Here is a 23649-nt window from a genome sequence, read left to right as displayed (position 1 = left end):
TCGAGGGCCACGTGAAATCATGCGCCGGGTCGGATCTGACCCCCGGGCCTTGAGTTTGACACCCATTTTACTCAACTTGGGAATCAAAGGTACCTACAACGGCACCCACGTTTCTTAGTCCAATTTGAGATTCTTGCAAATGAGGGGGTGGGGAGGAAAAAAAAAAATAAAGATAACCATGTAATGTGCTCACCTGTTTCCCCAGTCGGGGATGCCCACCGACTGGATGATGAAGATGACCACTTGGCAGAAGAAGACAAAGAAGAAGAAGAAGAAGCTGAAGGAGCTGTCGGTCCTAAAAGGTGGGAGAACCAAAACATGACACCAAGGTTTAGAATGTGGAATAGAAAAAAAATAATAATAATGCCAATGACATCATATTCACATACTTTTCTAATTTGGAAACATTCCGTAAAGAATTCATGTGAATTTATGGGACTGAACGGGTATAAAACAGGAAGTTTCAATAGAAGGTTGTCTCTTAATAGTTATCTTAAATATAGCTGGTAAAAATATATTTTAGCAATATGCTGTCAATAACAAGCAGAAATGCAGATGTTTCGTATTTAGATTTTTTATTTTTATTTTATTTTTGGAGTAGGTTAACTCTGGGGGTTGTGAAATGTTTACATCGACATTCATTATTTTGTTGTTCAATACAAGGATTAATTCTTCTATAAAATAATTTAAACTTTCAAATTAGGAAATACATCTTTTGAAACATCATGTTTTATAAATATATTATTTTGCATGGATGTCTGCTTATGACAAAAGAAAATGTTCCTATTAATCCTTATTCTCTACTTCCAATGGAAATTTACTGGGCACTTGCATTCGTTTTGCAACCTTGCACTCACTTGAAGGCCTTGTAGACGGGCCGGTACCAGCAGAGGAAGGAGCACGGAGCGAAGAGGATCAGCCACAGGATGGAGAGACCAAAGTCGACCCCGTAGGAAGACGACGTGGTGAAGTAGGCCAAACAAGCCAGCATGTTGAGGAAAAGCGTCACGCAGTTGACTGCGGGAGGGCGAGAATGAAGAGAGGGAAGATACTTGTCACCCGTGCGTCGCCACATTGTCACTTGTCGGAAAATTATACAAAAGTGTATTGTAGATTTCCAGACCCCAACCAAAAAGACAGATCGCTACATACTAATGTGCCATCCCCAGTGCGACGACATGGACCAATGAAGCAAAACAATATACATATATATTTATATATAATTTATAAAAAAAAAAAAAAAAACCTCCAGCATATATTAGTACAGTACTGTAGTGGGACACCGCATTGATAGGATATAATGCGGCATCCCCAGCAAGATTACATGGACCAATGAAGCAAAAAAAATAAAAAAATAAATAATTATATATATATATATATTATATATATATATATATATATATATATATATATATATATATATAAAAACCGCCAGTAACGGGAAGCCTCATTGATAGGGTATAATGCGGCATCCCCAGCAAGATGACATGGACCAATGAAGCAAAAAAAATAAAAAAATAAATAATTATATATATATATATATATATATATATATATATATATATATATATATATATATATATATATATATATATATATATATATATAATATATATATATAAACCGCCAGTAGCGGGAAGCCTCATTGATAGGGTATAATGCGGCATCCCCAGCAAGATGACATGGACCACTGAAGCAAAATAAATAAATAAAATTGAAAATAAATACAAAACGGCAGTGCATATTAGTACAGTACTGTACTGGGAAGCCACATTGATAGGGTATTTATACGGCATCCCCAGCAAGACAACATGGACCAATTAAGCAAAATATATGTTAAAAATATATAATATAAAATATAATATAAAATATAAATTATTAAAAAAAATGTTTTTAAATAAATAAATGAAAAATGAAAGGCCAGCATACATTAGTAAAATACTGTACTGTATAATACAAGGGAAGGATATTGCGCCATCCCCGGCACGACGACATGGACCAATGACACCCAAAAAAAAAAAAAAAAAAAAAAAAATCATAATAAAAATTAAAAAACACAAAAAAATATGCCAGCATACATTAGTACAATACTGTAGCGGGTAGCTGCATTGATAGGGTATAATGCGGCATCCCGAGCAAGACGACAAGGACCTATGAAGCAAAAAAAAAAAAACAAAAAAAAAAAAACCCACACCTCCATTTACCCCTTCTTCGCAGTTTTTCCACTTTTCGCGTGTGGGTCCGGTACCAATTAACCACGAAAACCGAGGAATTACTGTATATTTTTGTAATTTCCAATAACGGTGATGATTGTTGCAATACATATCTTTTAAGTAAGACATGGTTTGTTAGTGAGAGCACACGTGACGGTAATATGATTTAAAACCGTAAATATAAAAATGTAACATAAGTGGCTCATGGATCATTTTGTTTTCAAAAGAACGGACCGGAAGTGTGTGTGTAAAAGCGGGAAAGACACATTTCAATGGGCATACAACGATGTTAGTCTCTCAGGAACGATGCATCACTTGAACATATTTCTTTGACACCGATTACAACTAGAGAGAGAAGGACAGTTTTCAAAAGACCACCAAAAAAAACGTGAATTTTTCCGTAAACGGTTGAAAATACATTACATAGACTATATACTTCACAATGGTAAAGCTCAGCCAAAATTGCCTCGAAAACACCATTATGATCTTGTTGAACTTTGGCAGCTCCGCCATGATTAATGCCGTACGCGCAGGCGAGGGAACTCACACATCCAGAGGTAGTACATCATCTTGCAAATCCGCCGGTACTCATTGGGGATCTCCTCGGCGAAGTCCTGATAGAAACACGGCTTGATGGGGAAACTCTTGGGGAGCGGAGGCCAGTTGTTTTCTTTACCTGATAACACGATAGAAGCAAGAGCGCCAGTAAATTAAACCAGCATGACAGATTGGATTAATGGAGTACACAGTCTGCTCTTGAACTCATGTAGTACTTCGAAAACACAATACATGTTTTTATCTAATCCTAAGAAACAAACGTGGACGTACGCAACATTCTGGAGGTCACAACCTGGAGAAGGCATCCTGTATATTTTACTGAAGCAGAAAACATTGGAGGAAAAGGAAACGCTGTGATGTGGATGAACACACAGCGGTATTGTGACCAAAAACGAGTGTGCCAAGGATTCGTTTTTGAAGTAATAAACTGTTATTTAGTTACGAAGTAAAATTTTATTTAGACGCGCTATCACTGGCGTGAAATGGAAAAAAAAAAAAGATCTTGAGCAATTAAGGTCCTGTGATGTGGCGGAGACGATGCGCTTCCAGCCATTTAGTGAACGGAACAGTCAAAAACGAATGTCATGTCATGTCATTATCCAAGCCGCTTATCCTCACAAGGGTCACAGGAAGGCTGGAGCCTATCCCAGCTCGTTCCGGGCGAAAGGCGGACTACACCCTGAACTGGTCGCCACTGAGACTGAGTGGCAGGGCACAACACCATCGCTGAGCGGGACTTGATCCCACGCTGCCCGCACCAAAGGCAGGCGTGTGTACAACTACGCCATCAGTGACTCCCTCAAAAACAAATACAAAATGAAAACACTTGCCAGGAAGAAGCTGCTGTAGGCCACAACTCACACCCAGACACTCACACGCCAGCAGACTCATACCCGTGATAGCACTCACTGGGCTACGCCGCTTAAAGGCACAAATCAATCACACAAATGCAGCGTAATTATACATCATAAAAACAGTATTTCTTCACATTATTTTATTATATTTTGCATTATGTGTTTTTTCTTAATTTTTCTCAATCAAGGTATTTCAATTGATTTCCATGTAGAAAGGTTATTTGGGCCCCATGGTAAAGCGTTGGCCTAACAGTTCTGAGGACCCGGGTTCGATCCCAGCCTTGCCTGTGTGGAGTTTGCATGTTTTCCGCGTGCCTGTGTGCGTTTTCTCCGGGCACTCCGGTTTCCTCTCACATCCCAAAAACACGCAACATTCATTGGACACTCTCAATTGCCCGTAGGTGTGATTGTGAGAGCGGCTGTTTGTCTCAATGTGCCCTGCGATTGGCAGGAAACCAGTCCAGGGTGTGCCCCGCCTCCTGCCTGTTGACACCTGGGATAGGCTCCAGCACTCCCGCAACCCTCGTCAGGATAAGCGGCAAAAAAAAAAAAAAAAAAATGGATGGATAAATTGCCCCTGGGTGTGATGGTGAGAGCGACTGTTTGTCTTGATGTGCCCTGCGATTGGCTGGCAACCGTTTCAGGGTGTACCCCGCCTCCTGCCCGTTGACAGGTGGGATTGGCTCCAGCACTCCCCGCGACCCTCGTGAGGATAAGCGGCAAAGAAAATGGATGGATGGAAGTTCATTTGATACACAAGTAAATTGATATCTGAGCTTTCCCGCGCAGGGAATTCAACTCGTATGTCAAGGTAGCCCCCGTGGTAAATGTTTTGCGGTATGGACCTGAGGAGCCTCGGTTCTGGAGCGCCTGCTCTCTGCGGTCCAGCTCGGCAGCTTTCCTCTCCAGCTCCTCCTGCTGCCTCAGCAGGTCGGCCTGTGCTGCGGCGGCGGTCGCCTGAAGAGGGAAGTGGCGGTGGCAGGAAAGGACAAGAAATTATTGAAAGATATATATAGATATATATAATTAGAAGAAATTATCAAGGAATTATTTGTTATGTCAACTATTTACTGATAAGGAATAAATTATCGGTCCATCAATTGGACCAAACAATTTTCACAGAGTTCTGAGGAGGTTTATAGGATCAAGAGTATCCTATGGTTACTTTTTGGAAATTTAATAACCCCTTGGACTGCAGGTGTCAAACTCAAGGCCCGGGGGACAGATCTGGCCCGCCACATGATTTTATGTGGCCCACGAAGCCAAATCTAAAGTGTAAATTTCCATGATTCTGGAAAAAAATCTGTACGAGAATTTCAAATTATCATATATTATAAATGATAAAAGTTGAGATATTACAAGCATTTTTGTGTTACCAAACGTGAATAGTTGGAAAAATGCATTACCCTTGATTTCTGATTCCAAAACTAGTTCTTAAATTGATGATGTAAATATGACGGGATGATTAAACATTTTTGTTCCACAGTCATGACGGCCCTCTGAGGGAAACCGGAACAACAACGTGGCCCGCGAGAAAAATCACTTTGACATCTCTGCCTTAGAAGGTTGCTTGACAAGCTTTGGAGGTCAACCTTTTCAAATCAGCAAAAGTACTTTTTCTACGCTGTATTTTGAACACCGGACGGTTGCAGACGATAGATTGCTAAATTGAAGGGAATTCTGTTAATATTTAACCGATTACCAGTAGAACAATGACTTGCATGATACAGTATTGTGTAAACCAAGCCGCTGCGAGCGTGGGGTCACTGATCAAGTTCAGGTAACACGAAGCTACCTGAAGAAGGTCAGGCCAAGGAGGCGGAGACGACCGCGAGTCTCCAAAATGTGTAAATGACGATACAAAACTTGACAAAAGGTCGCGTGACTTACTTGTGGACTGGGCTCTGAGGATGCCTGCAGCACCGCCGGTTGGTAGGGAGAGGTGGAGGCCGGAGTGGTCTGACTAGGAAGGCTCTCCAACAGACACACACACAAGAAAAATAATTCAATTATGTAGGTAAACAAACAAACATATGTTAGAAACGATGAAAGCGAACGAAGCAGTTGATGGTCTTACTGTGGCGGGGAAAGGGTTGTACTGGTCCACAGGTTCGATGCTGGAGTTTGTCACCTGCGTGACAGCCGGGTCCTGCAACAAAATCAAAGAATGTATCATTCAATTTATCGTGATAAAAGTTGACAATTAATCAATCAAGACACAGTGACAATTTGTATGCATTCGACAGTTTGGGGAAGCTCTTTTTCGGCTCTCGGTGGACAAAGCAAGGTCAACGTGTCTGGTGTGCTGGAAGCCACTTAAACACCTTTGGGATAAACAGGAATACTGATGACCGGTGTGACGGTCTGAGTCCTCCCCCGTGCTGAAAAGTCTCCTTGTGATGAGTTACTAACTGGGGAACTCTGGGTACATAGCAGACGCTTACTGGGAAATCTCCCGGTCTCATAGTTCCCCTTCTTCGACATAGAGGGAGCTAACTAACCTGAAAACAAAAGTTGATAAAAAAAAAAAAAAAAAGATATACACATATATCTACGTTCGCTGTGTTCGTCTTTTTCGAGACGTCCATAGCGAACGTGAACCCTCTGCGACAAGTTGTCCAATGGCACATGTTGAAGCGTGGATGGGGATGTTTCAGACTGGCCGGAAGTTTACAAAACATACGCTTATGTGGATTAATATACGCGCATGCACATTACTCACAAAGAGACTTTGCAGCAACCGGGAGCGCTCAGACCGTCGCACCGGCAGTTCAAACATTACTGCCAAACACAAAACAATTGCCACAGACATTTTAGAGGAATTTTTCTCAAATTATTATGACTATTTCAACACCCTACAGGCAGAATGGGGCGGAATGGTGGAGCAGCTGTAGAGCGTTGCCCTCAAAGTTCTGAGAACCAGGGCTCAAATCCTGGGATGGAGTTTGCATGTTCTCCCCAGTGCCTGTGTGGGATTTCTCCGGGCACTCTGGTTTACTCCCACATCCCAAATACACGCAAAATTAATTGGACACTGTAAATTGCCCCTAGGTGTGATTGAGAGTGCGGCTGTTTGTCTCTACGTGCCCTGCGATTGGCTGACAACCAGTTCAGGGTGTATCCCGCCTCCTGCCTGTTGACAGCTGGGATAGGCTCCACCACTCCCGTGACGCTCGTGAGGATGAGCGGCTAAGAAGATGGATCAATGGATAGGCAGAATGGCAAGCTGTTGCAATACCAGAAGTATGTCTGTGATAAAAGTGTTATCAGCTCCGGACGCACCTGTAAACGTTCCCAACCAGACTCAACAATTGACTCCTTCCTGTCAAGGAGGTCCCAGTCTGCTCGCAACGGCGTGGCTGCTGACTCTTGCGAAATGTGCTAGCAGGACGGACTTGGTGAGAGCCGAATTCAGTTTGTGACACATTGTGGTTGGGGTGAAGATGAAGTTAGGTCGAAGGGACTGGCATTCATGTCAGGGATAGATAGGAACAAACACCGGTAATTATAGATTATGTTTGATGGTTAGGGGTAGAGCTCGGCGATTCATTGATATATTACATTATTTGAGTTTTTGGGTCAGTCTTGTTATTTTTTTCAGTTGGGGAAAAAAAAAAGCGCCTTCAGTAGCCTGTCGACACCCACAGTTTACACAGCCATGGCGGTGAACAGAGACACAGTTTCGTCACTCTTTTGGAATTAATTCGGGTTGACAGCAACGGTCTGTCGCGAAGTATGTTTTAAGGTTGTTCAAACAAAAGCAAGACGCTCCACCAAGTTAAATACAACTGAATGGGGTTTGGGTAACGGTTCTTTCACGTACCATTAAAGGGAGTCCACACCGGGAATCACTGGGCTGGGCAGTGGGATAAGGTTTAGGTTTATGTTTAGTTCGTGTTCTTAGGGTTTAGGGATTAAGGTTGAGTTTGGGGTTGGGGCTAGGGATTTGGTTAAAGTTAGGTCTCGGTATTACGTTTTTAGGTTTACATGAGGTTAAGTTTAGGTTGAATTAAATGTAGATTTATAAATTTGTGGTTAGGGTTAAATTCTGGGTAGATTTCCATGACAGGAATAATATTTGGAGATGAAGATGACCACGCTGAGTCATGAGATAAACAGGACCACTATGACAAACTTTTAACATGTCCTATTAATTTAAAAGCAGACTTTGACATTTTCATGACTTGCAAATGGAAGCGTTTGTTTTGCATACTTGCGCCAAAGGCAAGAACTAATGGGAAAACAATTTCATGAGAGATTAACTAAAACTGACGAGAAACAAGTTTGAATGACTTCAAAATGTTACGTTACTTGTCTGCACGTAAACATTTTAACCGTAAAACTCTTTTTATTTCAAGTATTTTCCAGTATCTTGTAGCCCCGAAAAATTATGTTCAACCACAAAGGTTTACGTCGTACAAGGCAACGATCCATGAAAAAAACTATTCATTTTGCAGAACAAAATATGAGTGAATGAAAAAAGACAATCAGATTGAGTTCAGATTGTCTTCTAATGACGCTGCTAAAAATGGAAGACGACAACTTAAGAAAATTAACACATCAACTTAACCTCTGCAAAACAGGAAGTGAGACATGACACCACAGAAGCCAACAGCAAAGCATGCGCATTTTTTTTCCTGCACAAATGTTGATGTGTCAGTAAGTTTGTGTGGGTACTAATTAAAGCTAAAATCTATTTATTGCAATGAATAAGATGAATAAGAGCCCAGTGTGTGTGAGCGGGCGCGAGGGGCTAGGCGGGGATCGTGTACCGGTTGCTGACATCTTATTTATTTAGCTTCATCTCTCCTCCCATGCAATCAAACACTAGTGGACTTCGCTGTTTTGTTTGTTCACACTGCAGTGTGGCTACATCGCCGTGTCAGATAGTGATTCACATAGCTCAGTGATTCCCCACCAGTGTGCCAAGGGAAATTGTTTAATTTCACTTTAATTCGTCCTGAAAAAAATAATAATATATCTTTGTTAATTTATCTATGCCAGTGAAGTATAGTGAATTAATTTTTCTTACATTATAGATGACAACAAGATTTTTATTTGGACGTGTGCCGTAGGATTTTTAACTAATGTAAATATTAACAAATGTAAATAATTGTCTTTTGCTCATTCAAGGTTTGGCAAAATGTAATAATCATGTACCTCAAACACCTGACATACATGTGACGACGTAAACCTAAATTCTGCACACACCTACACTGTAAAATTGTCTGAGTAATGTCACCGTTGTTGTGTGACTACGTGGAAAATAAATTCGGTTTATGGCTTAATTCGCTCATATTGTCGAGGACATAACTCTGCGGTCAACATAAAATGAGCACTCATGAACTAACCACCAGCACCTAATCTCGCATCGACAACAATATGTCTTTTAAACTCTTGACAATTGGCAAGAAAAGTTTCTTAACTCGGCTGTGTAATTCTTGCAAAACGTTTAAAAAAAAAAAAAAAAAAGTTTAGACACATTCCTTGTTGGCTCCACGTTAACTTCCGACAACTGAGCCAAGCGAGGTGCCACCCTGTCGTCCTTTGAAAGCGCGGTGATTGGTTGACCGGCCCGTCAATCCTGAACGCTCACTCAATGGGTACAGAGATAACTGGCTAAGGCCCGCCCATCGACAACCACCCGACAAGTTTCCTGACTTGCTGGCTGGTGTCTTTCGCTCCCCTCGAGCACAAACTAAAGCACTCACATTGAAGGGGTTGACGCCATCTGCTTCGGCGAAAGGGTTGTCGTCAAACGCCGACATTTTCTGGGGAACTCGGTGGTTAAATCCTCTGTGCGCGGGGGAATAAACAACGAGCTCCTCACCGCCGCCGCCGAAGTTTCCTCTTGAACTCGCTTCCTCAGCCCGAGTGCAGTGCGCGTGCGCAAACATACAACTGGGCGGTGACGTCACAACGCCACGCGCATACCGGACGAGCAGCACTCATCAGACTGTATTATAATAAAAACTAAATTATCTCTGCATTGTGTATTACACATGTCGTTAGGAACAGATAATTTTTAAAAACGTCATCGATAGATAGATAGATAGATAGATAGATAGATAGATAGATAGATAGATAGATAGATAGATAGATAGATAGATAGATAGATAGATAGATAGATAGATAGATAGATAGATAGATAGATAGATAGATAGATAGAGATAGATAGATAGATAGATAGATAGATAGATAGATAGATAGATAGATAGATAGATAGATAGATAGATAGATAGATAGATCATGACTTTGACTGTGGTCATTTGCAACCTTTATAGAGCCAAGGCACATATTTTACAAGTAAAAAATCCCACGGCACACCAACATAAGTAAATTTCAACAAAAAATTGATCGATTAATTAATGTATGTACCTCCTGCCATCTAATAGAAGAGGATTTTTTTCCTATCATTGTGCCTCACTGGCATAAATAGATGGATAAAGATACATTATTTCTTGGAATAAATGTTTTGTTTCGTTTTTCTTTTTAGCAATTACATAAAATTAGATAACTTCCCACGGCACACTAATGTACCCCGGCACACTGTTTGGGAATCACTGGACTTTATTATGAGTTTTCTATGTGCAGGTTATGATGAAACATTACCAAAAAAAAGAGAGCAAATTTATCATACTTGCCACGATGCAAACAGGTTCTAAAGTCAACACGTCCCGGTGGACTGGGTTGTTGGGGGAAAAAAACAAAACGGATGAAAATTCGCGACATAGTATGAAAATGACATTCAGATGAGGAACTTGAAATAAATGGAAAGCATGCATAACATACAAATAGAAAAGGATGGGCTGAGCGAAACGCAACGAGTCAAAAACAATGGTGGTTTCGAAAAAATATACAGACAGCTTCCTAAAACCGATTAGCTTCAGAAAAATTAATATTTAAGAGCCATCCATTTTCTTTTGCCGCTTATCCTCACGAGGGTCACGGGGAGTGCTGGAGCCTATCCCAGCTGCCAACGGGCCGGAGGCGGGGTACACCCTGAACTGGTCGCCAGCCAATCGCAGGGCACATCGAGACAGACAGCAGTCGCACTCACGATCACACCTATGGGCAATTTAGTGTCCAATTAATGTTGCATGTTTTGGGGATGTGGGAGGAAACCGGAGTGCCTGGAGAAAACCCACGCGAGCACGGGGAGAACATGCAAACTCTAAACATGGGGGACCAGGATCGAACCGTGTCCTCAGAACTGCGAGGCCGACGCTTTACCAGCTGATCCACCATGCCGCATATTTAAGATTGTGTATTTATATTTATTGAATGGTGGACATAGAAGGAAATCAACTCACATTTTGCACACTCCTGCTCTATATTTTGTTTGCATTTGACGTCGATACTCTGATTAAAAATCCGAAGTTACTCACACATCCTTAGCACCTAAGTACTTTTTGCTCATATTTGGAGGACAACTTTTATACAACTTTGTCTTAATATTTTAAAAGTAACATTAGGATGATTCAAGTCCATTGGGGGAGGGGGGGTTACTCTACCCACCTGCGCCTCCGAATACTGTAATAACAATTCTGCGGATGATTCTGATGGGGAGACAAATTCCTTGGGTGTTGTTACACACTTGGCCGATGAAGCTGATTCTGATGCAGATTCTGACTCGGACTGTTCAACAATCGGAAGCTTTTTTTTTTTTACACCGGAAGTTGCGAGCGGTTACGTCACACGTCGACCGACTGCCGGTTGAACTTGCTCGCCGACATGGAGGAAGTCAGAGGTGAGCGCCTCATCTCATGCCGACGACGCGATGCTTTTCGAATCGCTCCGGCTAATTTGCGTCCGCACTTGGCTGCAGAACGAAACGCGGACGGGCTAACCGGGTAGCTAGTTTGCGAGCTCGACTCCGTGTTCGAGCCTCACGAAGTAACCACATACATACTTTTTGTTGGTTCTAAAACAACAACGAGGTCAATGGACGCGTAGGGTCTGTTAGCTTAGCGTTTGGCTGTGCATTTCTACTCGAATCTGCTCGGTCGTTGTTCTTGTTTTTTTTTCCCCGGACCACCGCAGCCCCGCCGCATAAACGCCACCACCGCTGGCATTTCATTTCAGCCGAGGAGCCACTCGATAAAACAATCTAAATCAAACAATAAGTATGGCGGTTAAACAACGTCATTTAATGTGCATCGAATATTCATACACGATGCGCATATTATCTCATTGCCTGCCACAAGTAACGTTGAAATATTGCAATTCCAGTTTATCCCTGCTGTGGAACCTCTTGTGGCGCACGGCAGGATATTCTCATGCCACGCCGTTGTCAAAACAAAACCACGCTAATGCAGTTTGTACTAAAGTAATGTCATGTCATTATCCAACCCGCTTATCCTCACAAGGGTTGCGGGAAAGCTGGAGCCTATCCCAGCCGGCTTTGGGCGTACACCCTGAACTGGCAGGGCAGATAACGATCCCACGCTGCCTGCACCAAAGGCAGGCGTGTGTACCACTACACTATCAGTGACTCCTTGTCAAGTAATTCAAGTAAATATTTGTGAGTGCGACTATTGTCTTGTCTCTATGTGCCCTGCGATTGGCTGGCGACCAGTTCAGGGTGTACCTCGCCTCCTGCACGTTGACAGCTGCTGGGATAGGCTCCGACACCCTCGCGACCCTTGTGAGGATAAGCGGCTAAAAAAAATGGCTGTATGGATTTGTGCAAAACACACGACCACACCTTATATATAAAACATCTAGATAGAAATACAGTGGGTACTGACCATACTTTCCGTTGTGTAACATTTTGCACGTTGTTAGTTCTATGTGCTACGTTTGTAACCGCAATGTTACAATTACACATAATATTTGTTTGAAAAACTACACAGATAAAAGTACAATCAAATGAAAAACTGGATTGACGGCAATAACAGAGTGTACTATATTGTGCGGCATCACATTGGACTCTTGCACTGCTGCTCAAACGAGTTACTTGCTTGTTGTGGGTGCGTAACCCCAAAACCAGTTACATCAGGACCGTCGTAATCCAAGGACATTTGTACTGTGTTAAACATACTTTGAGGAACACAAAAGCTAGGAAGTGTCACTTTGAGGTACATCCTCACAATCTGTGAGCCTACTAATAAATCTGCATTGTTTGTTTTTCAGTATTTTCACTTGTAGCCGTGTACCTAATGATGTGTCTGCTGAATATTTAACTTTCATTTGATTTGGGTTATTGCACATTCTTCTGGTATCTGCTACTGATATTGTGCCCTGAAATTCTTTTGTTATTGAAGGGAAATACTTGTGATAGTATTGCAGTAGTACTGGGGGCTAACAGTCTGTTCCGGGAAAACGATGCAACTCTCGGAGACCAATCAAAATTTTCACACGGTTTCACAAGTGTAAATTGGAATCAGATACCAATCTCATGTAAAGTGGTAAAAACGGAAAGATAAAACACTCAACATGTTTGATCAAAAGTATTTGACTAGTTTGAAAAGCTAATGTAGCAGTCGAAATTGACACTCGGTGCTCTAGAACGCCACAAAGAAATCCTGTCTCGATTTCGTATGCCGTTTTTGGAATTTGCCCTTTCCACTTGGCTCCATTTTAGTGTTTCCGCTGACCTGCGCCGTGCAGAACTACGCGTGGGGAAAAGTCGGGCTGGACAGCGAAGTAGCCAAACTGGTGCTTGGCGGGGACCCGCTGGCTGTCATCGAGGACGGTAAACCTTACGCGGAGGTACACGGAATTATGAAATTGTTCACTCCCACCTGTAAGAAGCTACTACAATATGGCCGTGTCTAATACTATATCTTTGCTGACGCGCGTTATTTAGCACCAAGGCATCCCTGTGGGGTTTCTCATGAAGGTCATGAGTTGATCCTGCCATCGCGTTGACATTTTCAAGCAGTAAAGGCAACTTTTATGTCACGGACGACATGCTGGGTTATGTTTCAGAGCACGAGACATGGTGCGTCGAGAGGAGCTGTGGTCCTGTAAGAGGAAAGCTGGTGCGCCAGAGAAATATTATTTGATTAGTTCAGGGCACGTTTGAGACCTGTGTGGCGCTGGAGCGACAGAAGACTTCAAGGTAGAGAGTAGGGATGCATCAAGGATCAACCCTGAGTCCTTTATCGTTTGCAAAGGCAATGGGCGGTTTGACAGATGAGGTCAGACAGGAGTCTACAGGGATTAAGATGTTTGGAGATGACGTTGTGATCTGCACTGAGAGGAGGGAGAAGGTAAAAGAGAACCTAAGAAGGGTGGAAGTACTGCATGTACTGGAGCGATGAGGAATGAAGGTCAGCTGCATGACAGATCATGTGCGACAAAAGGAGGCCAGTTGAATGGTGGGACTGCAAGGAGTTGAAACGGAGAAGGTGTAGCAGTTGAAGTCGTGGGATCAACTGTTCAAGTCTGGAAGAGAAGTGAAAAAGGGAGTACCAGGAAAGGTTTAGAGGACAGTAGTGGCACTGGCAGTGTTGTAGGATTTGGAGACAGTAGCTGTTAAGCAAAAGGCGGGAGACAGATTTGGAGATGGCAAAGTAGAAGATGGTGAGATTGTCTTTGCCAAAGTCAAGGATGGACAGGATTAGGAATGGGAATGGGAACATCTGAGGGTCAGCACAGACTGGAAAGTGCGGAAACAAAACCAGAGAGGGGCCAGACTGAGATGGTGTGGAGCTTCAGCCTTTATTGACTGTGTATACATGTGATAGAAGGGAAAATGCTTCTGTCTTCTACCCCACCCAAGACATTTCTAAAGTGCATGAGTCCGCGCAAACCCGAGCGTGATCGTGCCGCCGTCATTTCCGCTGATTCCAGCTGTGGATGGGCACCCACCCCAAAGGTGACGCCCAGATCAAAGACAACAGGATCGCGCAGACCACGCTGGGCCAGTGGATCGCCCACTTCCCAGCGTGCCTGGGCTCCAAGGTCAAGGACACCTTCCAGGGGCAGCTGCCCTTCCTCTTCAAAGTCCTCTCCGTGAACACCGCCTTGTCCATACAGGCCCACCCCAACAGGGTCAGTATGCACGCACAAATATTTGTTTATGCGCCTGTGACAGCGACGGCTCCTTGCCATGACAATGTTATTGAAGTTATGAGCTCATCGATTTGTTCCAGGAGCTTCTTTCACACAGAGTTCCATCAAAATAACCACACGAATGAGCATTTCGATATTCCCACCTCTTGATACTGCCTACCTTAAATTACAGGGTTGACTCCGTCCCCTTACAGCAAGGGTGTCAAACCCATCTTTGTCGCGGGCCACACTGTACATGTGGTTTTCCTCAGAGGGCCGTTATGATTGTGAAACCATAAAAATCTTTAATTGGCTCATCGTATTTACACATGATATTGACGAACTTGTTTTGGAATCAGAAATCAAGGGTAATGGGTTTTTCAGTGATTGGTAACACAAAAATGCTTGCAATAGCTCAAGGTCATCATTTATGATACGACAAGTGGAAATTTTGGTGCAGATTTTAACAAAAAAAAAAATCACGGAAGTTGATTTCCATGATTTGCCTGCGCGGGCCACGTAAAATCATGCGGCATCTGGCCCCCGGGCCTTGAGTTTGACACCCGTGCCCCACAGCCACCCAAAACCCAGACAGGACAATCCTGGCTGGCTTTGAAGGCGCCCACCGAGTATTCCGTGTGTTCCATTTAGGATTTAGCCGCTCGTCTTCACGCCGAGTTTCCAGAGCACTACCCAGACAACAACCACAAGCCAGAGATGGCCATCGCGCTCACGCAGTTCCAGGGTCTTTGCGGCTTCAGGCCACTGGAGGAGATCCTCGGATTCCTTAAGTGTAAGTCGGGAGAATTTGGGCTAACTTTATTTGAAGTTCATTATTTCATTGTCGAACCAAAAACGTACCTCGTCCGTCCGACGCATTAGCCGTGCCGGAGTTCCGCGCCCTGGTGGGCGACGAGGCGGCCGAGGAGCTGCGGCGCAGCGCGGGCGACGCGGTTCGCACCGAGCGGGCGCTGAAGAAGTGCTTCACGAGGATGATGAACTGCGAGAAGAAAGTGTTTGTGGATCAACTCAACATGCTTGTCAAGAGAGTCACCGAAGAAGGTGAGCGGCCGGACATCACGGCGATTGAAAATAACGGAAATTCGTTATTAAAGCCCAAGTGTCATCCCTATCAGCATTCTAAGATAGATATTGGAATGAAAAAAACTGAGTAAAGTGGCGGGGGCAATATTACCCTATCATTTGGAGTCATATTTAGATGATCACGCCCAAACCGCCTCCCAGTCCGATCCACTTCCGCGGCGGCGATGAGCCACCGCCGGGGTGTGATGGTCTGAGCGCTCCCGGTGCTGATAAATCTTCTTGTGATTAATGCGCATGCGCATCCGGCCATCCATGCTTCAACGTGGGCCATTCGACAACTTGTCGCCGAGCATTCGTGTTCGCTCTGGACGTCTCGGAGAGATGAACACGGCGATCGTACATATATGCGTGTATCTTTTTATCAACTTTTGTTTTAAGGCTAGGTTAGGGTTACGGTTAGGATATAACACATCTTAGCTCGCTAGCTAGCTCAACTATGAGAGCGGGGGATTTCCTAGTAACCGTCTACGACGTACCCAGAGTTCCCCTGTGAGTAATGCATGCGCATTACTCACAGGGGGACTTTCCAGCACGGGGGAGCGCTCAGACCGTCACACCGGCCGGAGCCGTGTCAAAATTTTGCCGGCATTTTGGCAAACACAAAAGAACAAGGAGCTACCTTCCAGCAGGTAAAACCAGTATAAACAGACGAGACCGCTTGATTGCGCTACTGACCCCCGTACGTCACTTCCTGCTTCTCCTCGAGAGGATTTTTATGGTGGGAGTTACAAAAAGCCATGCACGTCAAAATCATATTTTGTGGTGAAAAAACAGATGGGTCCATTCCGGCTGCCTTTTTTTTTTTTTTTTTTTCCATGAATAACGTACTAAAAATCATGCATTTCATGATAGTGGACCTTTAATTAACTTCCGTGATGAACGGGGATCAGGAGACAATATTTACTTTTTATGAGACGGCCACAATATAAAGTCTCATCAACCTGGTAGAATAACCATTTTAGAAACCGATTATAATATGTATCCATCTATATATCCCAAATTTCTCATAAGCGTTGTCAGCAATTGACGTGCCCCGTGCAGGTGCGACGGGCGAGGACACGGCGAGCAGCAACGGCGAGCTGCTGCTCCGCCTCCACTCCCAGTACCCCGGAGACATCGGCTGCTTCTCCGTCTACTTCCTCAATCACGTGCTCCTGGATCCCAACCAGGCCATGTTCCTCGGCGCTAACGAACCGCACGCTTACTTGTACGGAGGTCAGTCGTGGGAAAGTTGAGATGTGGAAAGGTATCGTTGCTCAACTTTCTCAGTTATCCGTAAGTTTAACGGTGTTTTTGTCAATTTTTGTCGGTACCAAGATTGCATCGAGTGTATGGCGTGCTCCGACAACACGGTGAGAGCCGGCCTGACCCCGAAATACATCGACGTCAACACGCTTTGCGAGATGCTCGATTACAGTCCGGCCCCCCCCGCCGCCAAGATTTTCTCGCCAGTTCAGGACGGCTCGGATCCTTGCGTGACCGTCTATGACCCCCCTGTGCCGGACTTCACCGTTATGAGGATACAGGTGAGAGAAACCTCACAGGAGCGGTCGTACTTAGGGTAAATATGGACGACAAAAGATCACATGCCACCTCCCCCCCAAAAAAGACAGAAAATCACATTCCATCCATCCATTTTCTTAGCCGCTTATCCTCACAAGAGTCACGGAGAGTGCCGGAGCCAATCCCAGCTGTTAACGGGCAGGAGGCGGGTACACCCTGAACTGGTTGCCAGCCAATCGCAGGGCACATCGAGACAAACAGCCGAACCGACAATCACACCTACGGGCAATTAAGAGTGTTCAATTAATGTCGCTTTTTTTTTTTTGGGATGTGGGAGGAAACCGAAGTGCCCACTCGGAGAAAAGCCACGCAGGCACGGGGAGAACATGCAAACTCCACACAGGCAGAACAGGGACTTGAACCCCCGGTCCTCAGAACTGTGAAGCCAACGCTTTCCTGCTGATCCACCGTGACGCCGCTGTTTATTTATTTTACTGCAAATATTTTTTTCACAATAAAAAAAATGTCTTATTTTTTTAAATGAAGACTTAGAGCACGGGTGTGAAACTCAAGGCCCGGGGGCCAGATGCGGCCCGCCACATGATTTTATATGGCCCGCGAAGGCAAATCGCGTGTAATAACTTCCAGGATTTTTGTTCAAATCTGAACCAAAATTTCAAATTGTCATATCATAAATGACATTGGGATATTGCAAGCAATTTTGTGTTACCAAACATCAACAATAGTTGACAAACCCATTACCCTTGTTTTGTGATTCCAAAACTAGTTGTTAAATATGATGGGTCGATTAAAGATTTTCATGGTTTGAGTCATAATGGCCCTCTGACAAAAATCGTAACTACAATGTGGTCCGGGATGAAAATGAGTTTGATAGCCGTGACTTAGAGCATTACCGCATTTTAATGTTGGTCATTAGGGCGGTACTTGGAGGGCTAACGTTTTAGGTGGTACCGTACTTCCCCAGGTGCCCGCCTCCGCGAAGCAGTACACAGTGGCGCCCGTCGACAGCGCCAGCATCCTGCTGGTCACCGAAGGCGACGCCACCGCCACCCCGGCCGCCGCGCTGTCCGACGTCAGCCTGAGGCGCGGGAGCGTTTTGTTCGTGTCGGCCAACGAGAGCGTGCCGCTGCACGTGGCCTCGCCGTCGGGCGTGACCATGTTCCGGGCCTGCTGCTTGTTGTAGCTGTGAGTCGAGCGTGCGTGTTGACGGGGATTTCAGACTCTGACGTCAACTACTTTAAGTGGCGCAAATATGTAGTAAACAACCACTTCCACGATCTTGCAATAACTTCGCCCTGACAACTAACATTTACACAGGGGGTGTCCAAACGAGAGTGCAGGGATCATTTGTGGCCGGCTTTCATTTTTTTGCGGCTGGCCGCAACACTACACAAATGGTGGTGGGGATCAGTGTAAAAATTGTACGAGATGCCCCTGATAATTCTTACGACTACTACTAAAATATTATAATCGTAGGCGGGTGGTCATGTGCTGCATTTACTCAATTAACATACTGGATAAATGTTACTTGTCAGAATACCGTAATTTCCGGCCTAAAAGCCGCAACTTTTTTTCCACACGCTTTCAACCCTGCGCTTTATGCGGCTAATTTGTGCATTTTTTTTTTCCCAACGGTTGCAAGGGTGCACTCGGGTGGAAAAGGTAAGAATGATACCGGTGGAATATATGTGCCAAGGGAGTGACTTTTACCGGCCCTGTTAGCGCTGCGCTAGCATGTCGCTGCTGTGTTTCAGGCGTGTCTCGGTGATGTATACCGGTAGGTTTTATTTTAACCGGCCCTGTTAGATTTAGCACGGCGCTAGGGTTAGCCCCGCGCTAACGTTAAACTCTTTCTGTGTACCGAGGCTTATAACCAGGTACGCTCTGTAGGCCGGAAATTTCGGTAGCTCGAATGCACAATACTTTTTCCTGTTGCTTGAGTATGTTAAGATGAAAATAGTTTTGAGCCACTGCGGTCGCTAATTTTAGTTCTCCATTATCTCGGGGGCAGTTGTGACAATCCAACATGGTGACTCGTGTCATTTAACACCATCAAATCGGATGGTGCCAGGCCGTCACATGACTGAAAACAAACCCTTCATGGGCCAACCAAAGTGACTCAGTTTGGGGTGGGGGTGAGCCACACAAGTGTTTACACTCTCGGATAAACAACATTATGACGCAGTGTAGTGTCGTTTTGCATCTTAAGTAAAAGTACTTTTACTTGTCATATTATTCTAAAAGTACTTACTTGGGTGCAATGTTTGACAACTTGACCCAGCTTTGCTGATATCATATACATGTATCAGTGGGTCGAGGACTTTTTACATCAAAAGTACTACCGCCAATAAAAGTTATTTGCAATTTTTTATGTCGTAAATATTTGAAAAATTGTTGTAAAGGATTGTGTACAATTGTGTTTAAAAGTTAAGTTCAAATGAACTGTACTGGAGGGAAACGGTTTGGACACCCCCTGATTGACGCTGTTAAAATATAGCTGGATAAAAATGGCGCAAGCTACTTTGTCAAAGTCTGGGTTAATGAAAATCACCAAGTAGCACCTGGATGGGGAGATGTTGTTTCATGAAATACATACAGCATCTTCTCCCGATTCATCCGTCAGTGTGGTGAAAAGCACACTTAAACGTCTTGTGGACCTCGAGATTTTTACCTCACGTCAAACAGGGTTGATTCATTTCCAAGGATGTGAAAACTTTCGGTTGGATTTTTGCTCCACGTTTACGCCGAAGCGAAACGAGTCGGCCGTTTGGACAGAACTCGAAAACACTGAATCATGTTCTCAAAAAAAAAAAAATGGAAACTGCTAGTTTGAGGGGAGAATTACGGCATACGAACTGAGGCGGGATGCTGAATCGTGTTGACGTCAACGCTAGTGGACAATGTGAAAACACGTTTCAGCATATTGAACCAGCAAAAAACATATTTACACAGTTAAGATGCTTTAGGATCTTCACACTGGTGAAAAATTCCAATCACCATTTTCTAGCGTGGCATGATGCTGAAACAGTTACACAAATGCAGAGCTAACCTTTAAAAACACGTTTACGTTGCATGAATAATAATTGTGATGTCACGCATAATGCCTGAAGATTTCAATCTGCCCTAAACCTGACCGGACGTTCGGAATAGGAATCGATGTCGAATCGCTGGTGAAGAATCCTGAAAAGTATTTGCCCCGGTGCACGATGCTGAAACATACTTACACCAGTGTATAATGCGTAACATGTTTTTAAAAAAAAAAATGGCGTGGTGCTGAAATACTTTAATACCGATGACAAATGCAGAAACGTGTTCTGAATGCGGCATAACGTGTGCATGAAAATTGTGGAAGTATTCATTGTACGGCAAACTGCTGGGACAACGGCGCGAGATGCAAATATGTGAAGTTTCAACTTTTTGGGATATGCTGTCAACGGAAAGTTGTGCCGTGTGTACGTTCCCTGTTGGGTCGTACTGTAGAAGCTCGTTATTCAATACGGAATTGATGAGATGCCTGATGCATGTCGTCCCTTAAGTGTTCGTATTGAGGACCGGAGCAGATGATTGACTACTACTTCCTCTTTCATATCATCTTATCCAGTGGAACGCAAAGCTGGTTGACTTCCGTGTTGCTCAAGTTTCAAATATATTAATGTACAAGGAATTCACATCGACTAATTTAATACAGCCTCCCACGGCGAGTTACAACGCATTCTTGCGCCTCTGTAAATAGTCGAGGAAAGACACAACCGCTGATGCACTTTCAATCAACTCTGATGAACAAACAATAACGATGGTAGCTCCGAAAATTGGAAAGCAGGCGGATTGAAAATTTTTCATGCCCCGGGGCGCGGCTACGGAAGTAAATATGTGCCAACGGGATTTGAATTTGAAATGTAAAGTGATCCCATTTTCGATAGTTGCTACAATTCGCTGTCTGAAATTCACCGTCCGTGCCACCAGGCAGGGTTACTTCAGGTCAGAACCGAACACCCAACCAATCGCAGTTACGCTTTCTTAGTCACGTGACGTCACATACAAAGAAAGCGTTACTGCGATTGGCTGGCTGTTTGGTTCTGACCTGAAGTAACCCTGCCTGGTGGCACAGACGGTGAATTTCAGACAGCGAATTGTAGCCGGTTGAATTGTTAATGTTCAAAATTTACAACTGAAATACAAACTATTGAAAATGTGATCACTATATATTTCAAATTCAAATCTTGGTGGCACATATTTACTTCCGTATGAGGCTGAAAAACACCCCCCCCTTCCCCGCTGTTATGGCGCACCCCCTAATAAAGAAAACCACCGCTATATTGGATGAATCTGTTTAATCAATTCTAAAAATATATATTTGACTGTTGCAACTGTAATTTTAACAACTGTACGAAAAGTGTTGAAGGTTACTTTGTATTTAATGTATACTGTGTGTATATATACATATATAAACACGCACACAAAACTAATGAAATCCAGGAAATGTTTTACTTCTGTAGAAAAATCTCACTGAAGTTCAGTTGCAAAATGCTGCATCAACTTTTATAGTATCGTAAAGTTTTAATATTGAATAAATACTATATATATATTAAATATAACATTTGTCCTTGTTAAAAAAAAAAAAATCCAAGCAAGATGGGACTGAACTGTTTTTTTTTTTTTTTTGGAGGGTGGGGGGGATTCTGATAATTCTGTAATATTTCCTTTACCTCTGGCCAAGAAGTGCACTTTGTAGCAACCAGCTGGAAGTTATTGTCTCACTTCCATTTGTGTTATTAATACTGTATTGGTATCGATCTTTGGTGTAATATTTGACGTGTTATTCTCTCAACTCAGTTTCCTCTGCCTTCATTTCTCCTCAACTTTTCACGCGTTTGTTCCAATTTGCACTTTTGCACACACAAAGGTGATTTTGAGTTTTCATTCTACGGGACGTTTGTGAGCATTTTGGAGCGAAGCATTGCTGTACGCATGGGGACTGCAAAAAAAAAAAAAAAAGTCAAAGTACTTCATTAAAAGCTTTTTGCGCTCACTTTACTGTCTGTGTATTTTGATTGACGTAGTTGCCTTTATTTTAATTTTGGATTGCTTATAATCCTGAAAAATTCAGCTTTATTTTTTTTTTGTACTTTTCTGTCTGACAGACAGTCTTCACATCTGTGGACCATTCAAAATTCAAACCTCCAATGAACCAGACAACTTTCACGAATGCCTGAGGAAGGGAAAACGGGTAAAACTTCACGCCTTGTAGTTCTTTAATAGAAATACGAGTAAGAGGGGAAAAAAGTATGCATCATACAAGCAAAGAGAAAACTTTAAAACCTTAATTGCAATAACTTTGGCTTCCCAATATGCTTGTTGGCGTTTTTAAGGATTAGATTATTAAAGTACAGTGATGCCTCGGTTCTCGACCACAATCAGTTCCGGAAAGGTGTTCGAGAAGAGATTTGTTAGAAAACCGAATCCATGTTTCCCATTACAATGAATGGGAAAAGAAATAATGCGTTGTAGGCCAAGAAAATTAGGCTTTTAAAGCATTTTTAAAAAACTTTCTTGATAAACTGCGTAGTAGAAATACATGTATAGTTTAAATACTTTACATAATAAAATAATTTAAGAAATATATTTATTTTTTTGCTTAAAATGTATGCTTTAGTATTAGAGTACACTAGGCTGTGAGCGCATTTCCCCCAGCCTTGTAAACTTTTTTTTTTTTAAACTAACAAAAGGGCAGAAAAACTTTAAACAAACAACTTTCCTTCTTTGGAGCCATGATTCGGGGTTAATACGGTAGTACTCGATAAGAAGAAAAACGGGACACTCGTCTGTGTTCAGAGGCTGCGTTATACAGAATAACAAAATTGCGCTGGTTGTGCCGCACGTGTTATGTCATTTCCGTTCTTTTTTTTTTCGGGGGGGGGGGGGGCTTCGAATAGACAATAACAAACCGGGTCCTTCGTGGGTCAGCTGCTTGCGCAGTGTGCATTACATTATTTCCGGGATTTTTCGGGGGCGCGGGAATTCCACATTGAAGTTCACATTGAAACCCACATTAAAACACGAGATATTTATAAATAAAGACGGTACGCAGAAAGAGTTTAACGCTAGCGCAGCAGTAAAGCGAGTGCTAACCCTAGCGCCGAGATAAAGCTAACAGGGCTGGTTGAAATAAAAAAACTTACTGGTAAATACCACTGAGACACGCCAGTAACACAGCAGTAACACGCTAGTACAACGCTAACACTAGCGCACCGCTAAGAGGGCCGGTAAAAGTAACTTCCTCGGCACATACATTCCACCGGTCTCATTCTTACCCTTTTCTGCTCGCGTGCCCCCTTGTGGCCGTTAGAAAAAAAAATGCAGAAATTAGCCACATCACCGTATAAACCGCAGGGTTG

General features: G+C 43.3%; 2 protein-coding genes across 7 annotated transcripts in view; one reads left to right on the top strand and one right to left on the bottom strand.

Moving 5' to 3' along the window:
• scamp2 (secretory carrier membrane protein 2) overlaps positions 1 to 15605 on the bottom strand; it is a 22426-nt gene extending 6821 nt beyond the window's left edge. Inside the window, exons 1-7 of one of the 2 annotated variants that reach the window (XM_061821459.1) lie at positions 15488 to 15605; positions 5703 to 5774; positions 5516 to 5599; positions 4471 to 4582; positions 2761 to 2889; positions 858 to 1017; positions 194 to 295 (exon numbers count right to left, since the gene is read on the bottom strand). In XM_061821459.1, the coding sequence (XP_061677443.1) occupies positions 194 to 295; positions 858 to 1017; positions 2761 to 2889; positions 4471 to 4582; positions 5516 to 5599; positions 5703 to 5774; positions 15488 to 15505 (677 nt within the window). In that variant the 5' untranslated portion in view covers positions 15506 to 15605. Of the gene's footprint in view, positions 1 to 193; positions 296 to 857; positions 1018 to 2760; positions 2890 to 4470; positions 4583 to 5515; positions 5600 to 5702; positions 5775 to 9336; positions 9551 to 15487 lie in introns of those variants that run through there. The other variant, XM_061821458.1, reaches the window with a different exon arrangement.
• On the top strand, positions 11246 to 23649 carry mpi (mannose phosphate isomerase). 5 transcript variants are annotated; one of them, XM_061821454.1, is made up of 9 exons: positions 11246 to 11375; positions 13212 to 13339; positions 14426 to 14626; positions 15278 to 15419; positions 15509 to 15688; positions 16772 to 16945; positions 17048 to 17256; positions 18219 to 18439; positions 22396 to 23649. In XM_061821454.1, exons 1-8 carry the CDS (start codon positions 11360 to 11362, stop codon positions 18435 to 18437), a joined length of 1269 nt encoding a protein of 422 aa, XP_061677438.1. In that variant the 5' UTR covers positions 11246 to 11359; the 3' UTR covers positions 18438 to 18439; positions 22396 to 23649. The 5 variants fall into 5 exon arrangements, with proteins under 5 accessions (XP_061677438.1, XP_061677439.1, XP_061677436.1 ...); XM_061821455.1 differs by lacking the exon at positions 18219 to 18439; XM_061821452.1 differs by lacking the exon at positions 22396 to 23649 and having other exon boundaries at positions 18219 to 22283.

Source organism: Syngnathoides biaculeatus, chromosome 6, assembly GCF_019802595.1.
Source record: "Syngnathoides biaculeatus isolate LvHL_M chromosome 6, ASM1980259v1, whole genome shotgun sequence".
In the NCBI taxonomy this organism is placed as follows: domain Eukaryota; kingdom Metazoa; phylum Chordata; class Actinopteri; order Syngnathiformes; family Syngnathidae; genus Syngnathoides; species Syngnathoides biaculeatus.
The sequence above is the reverse complement of the archived record's forward strand: the minus strand, read 5'-3'. Positions and strand labels throughout refer to the sequence as shown.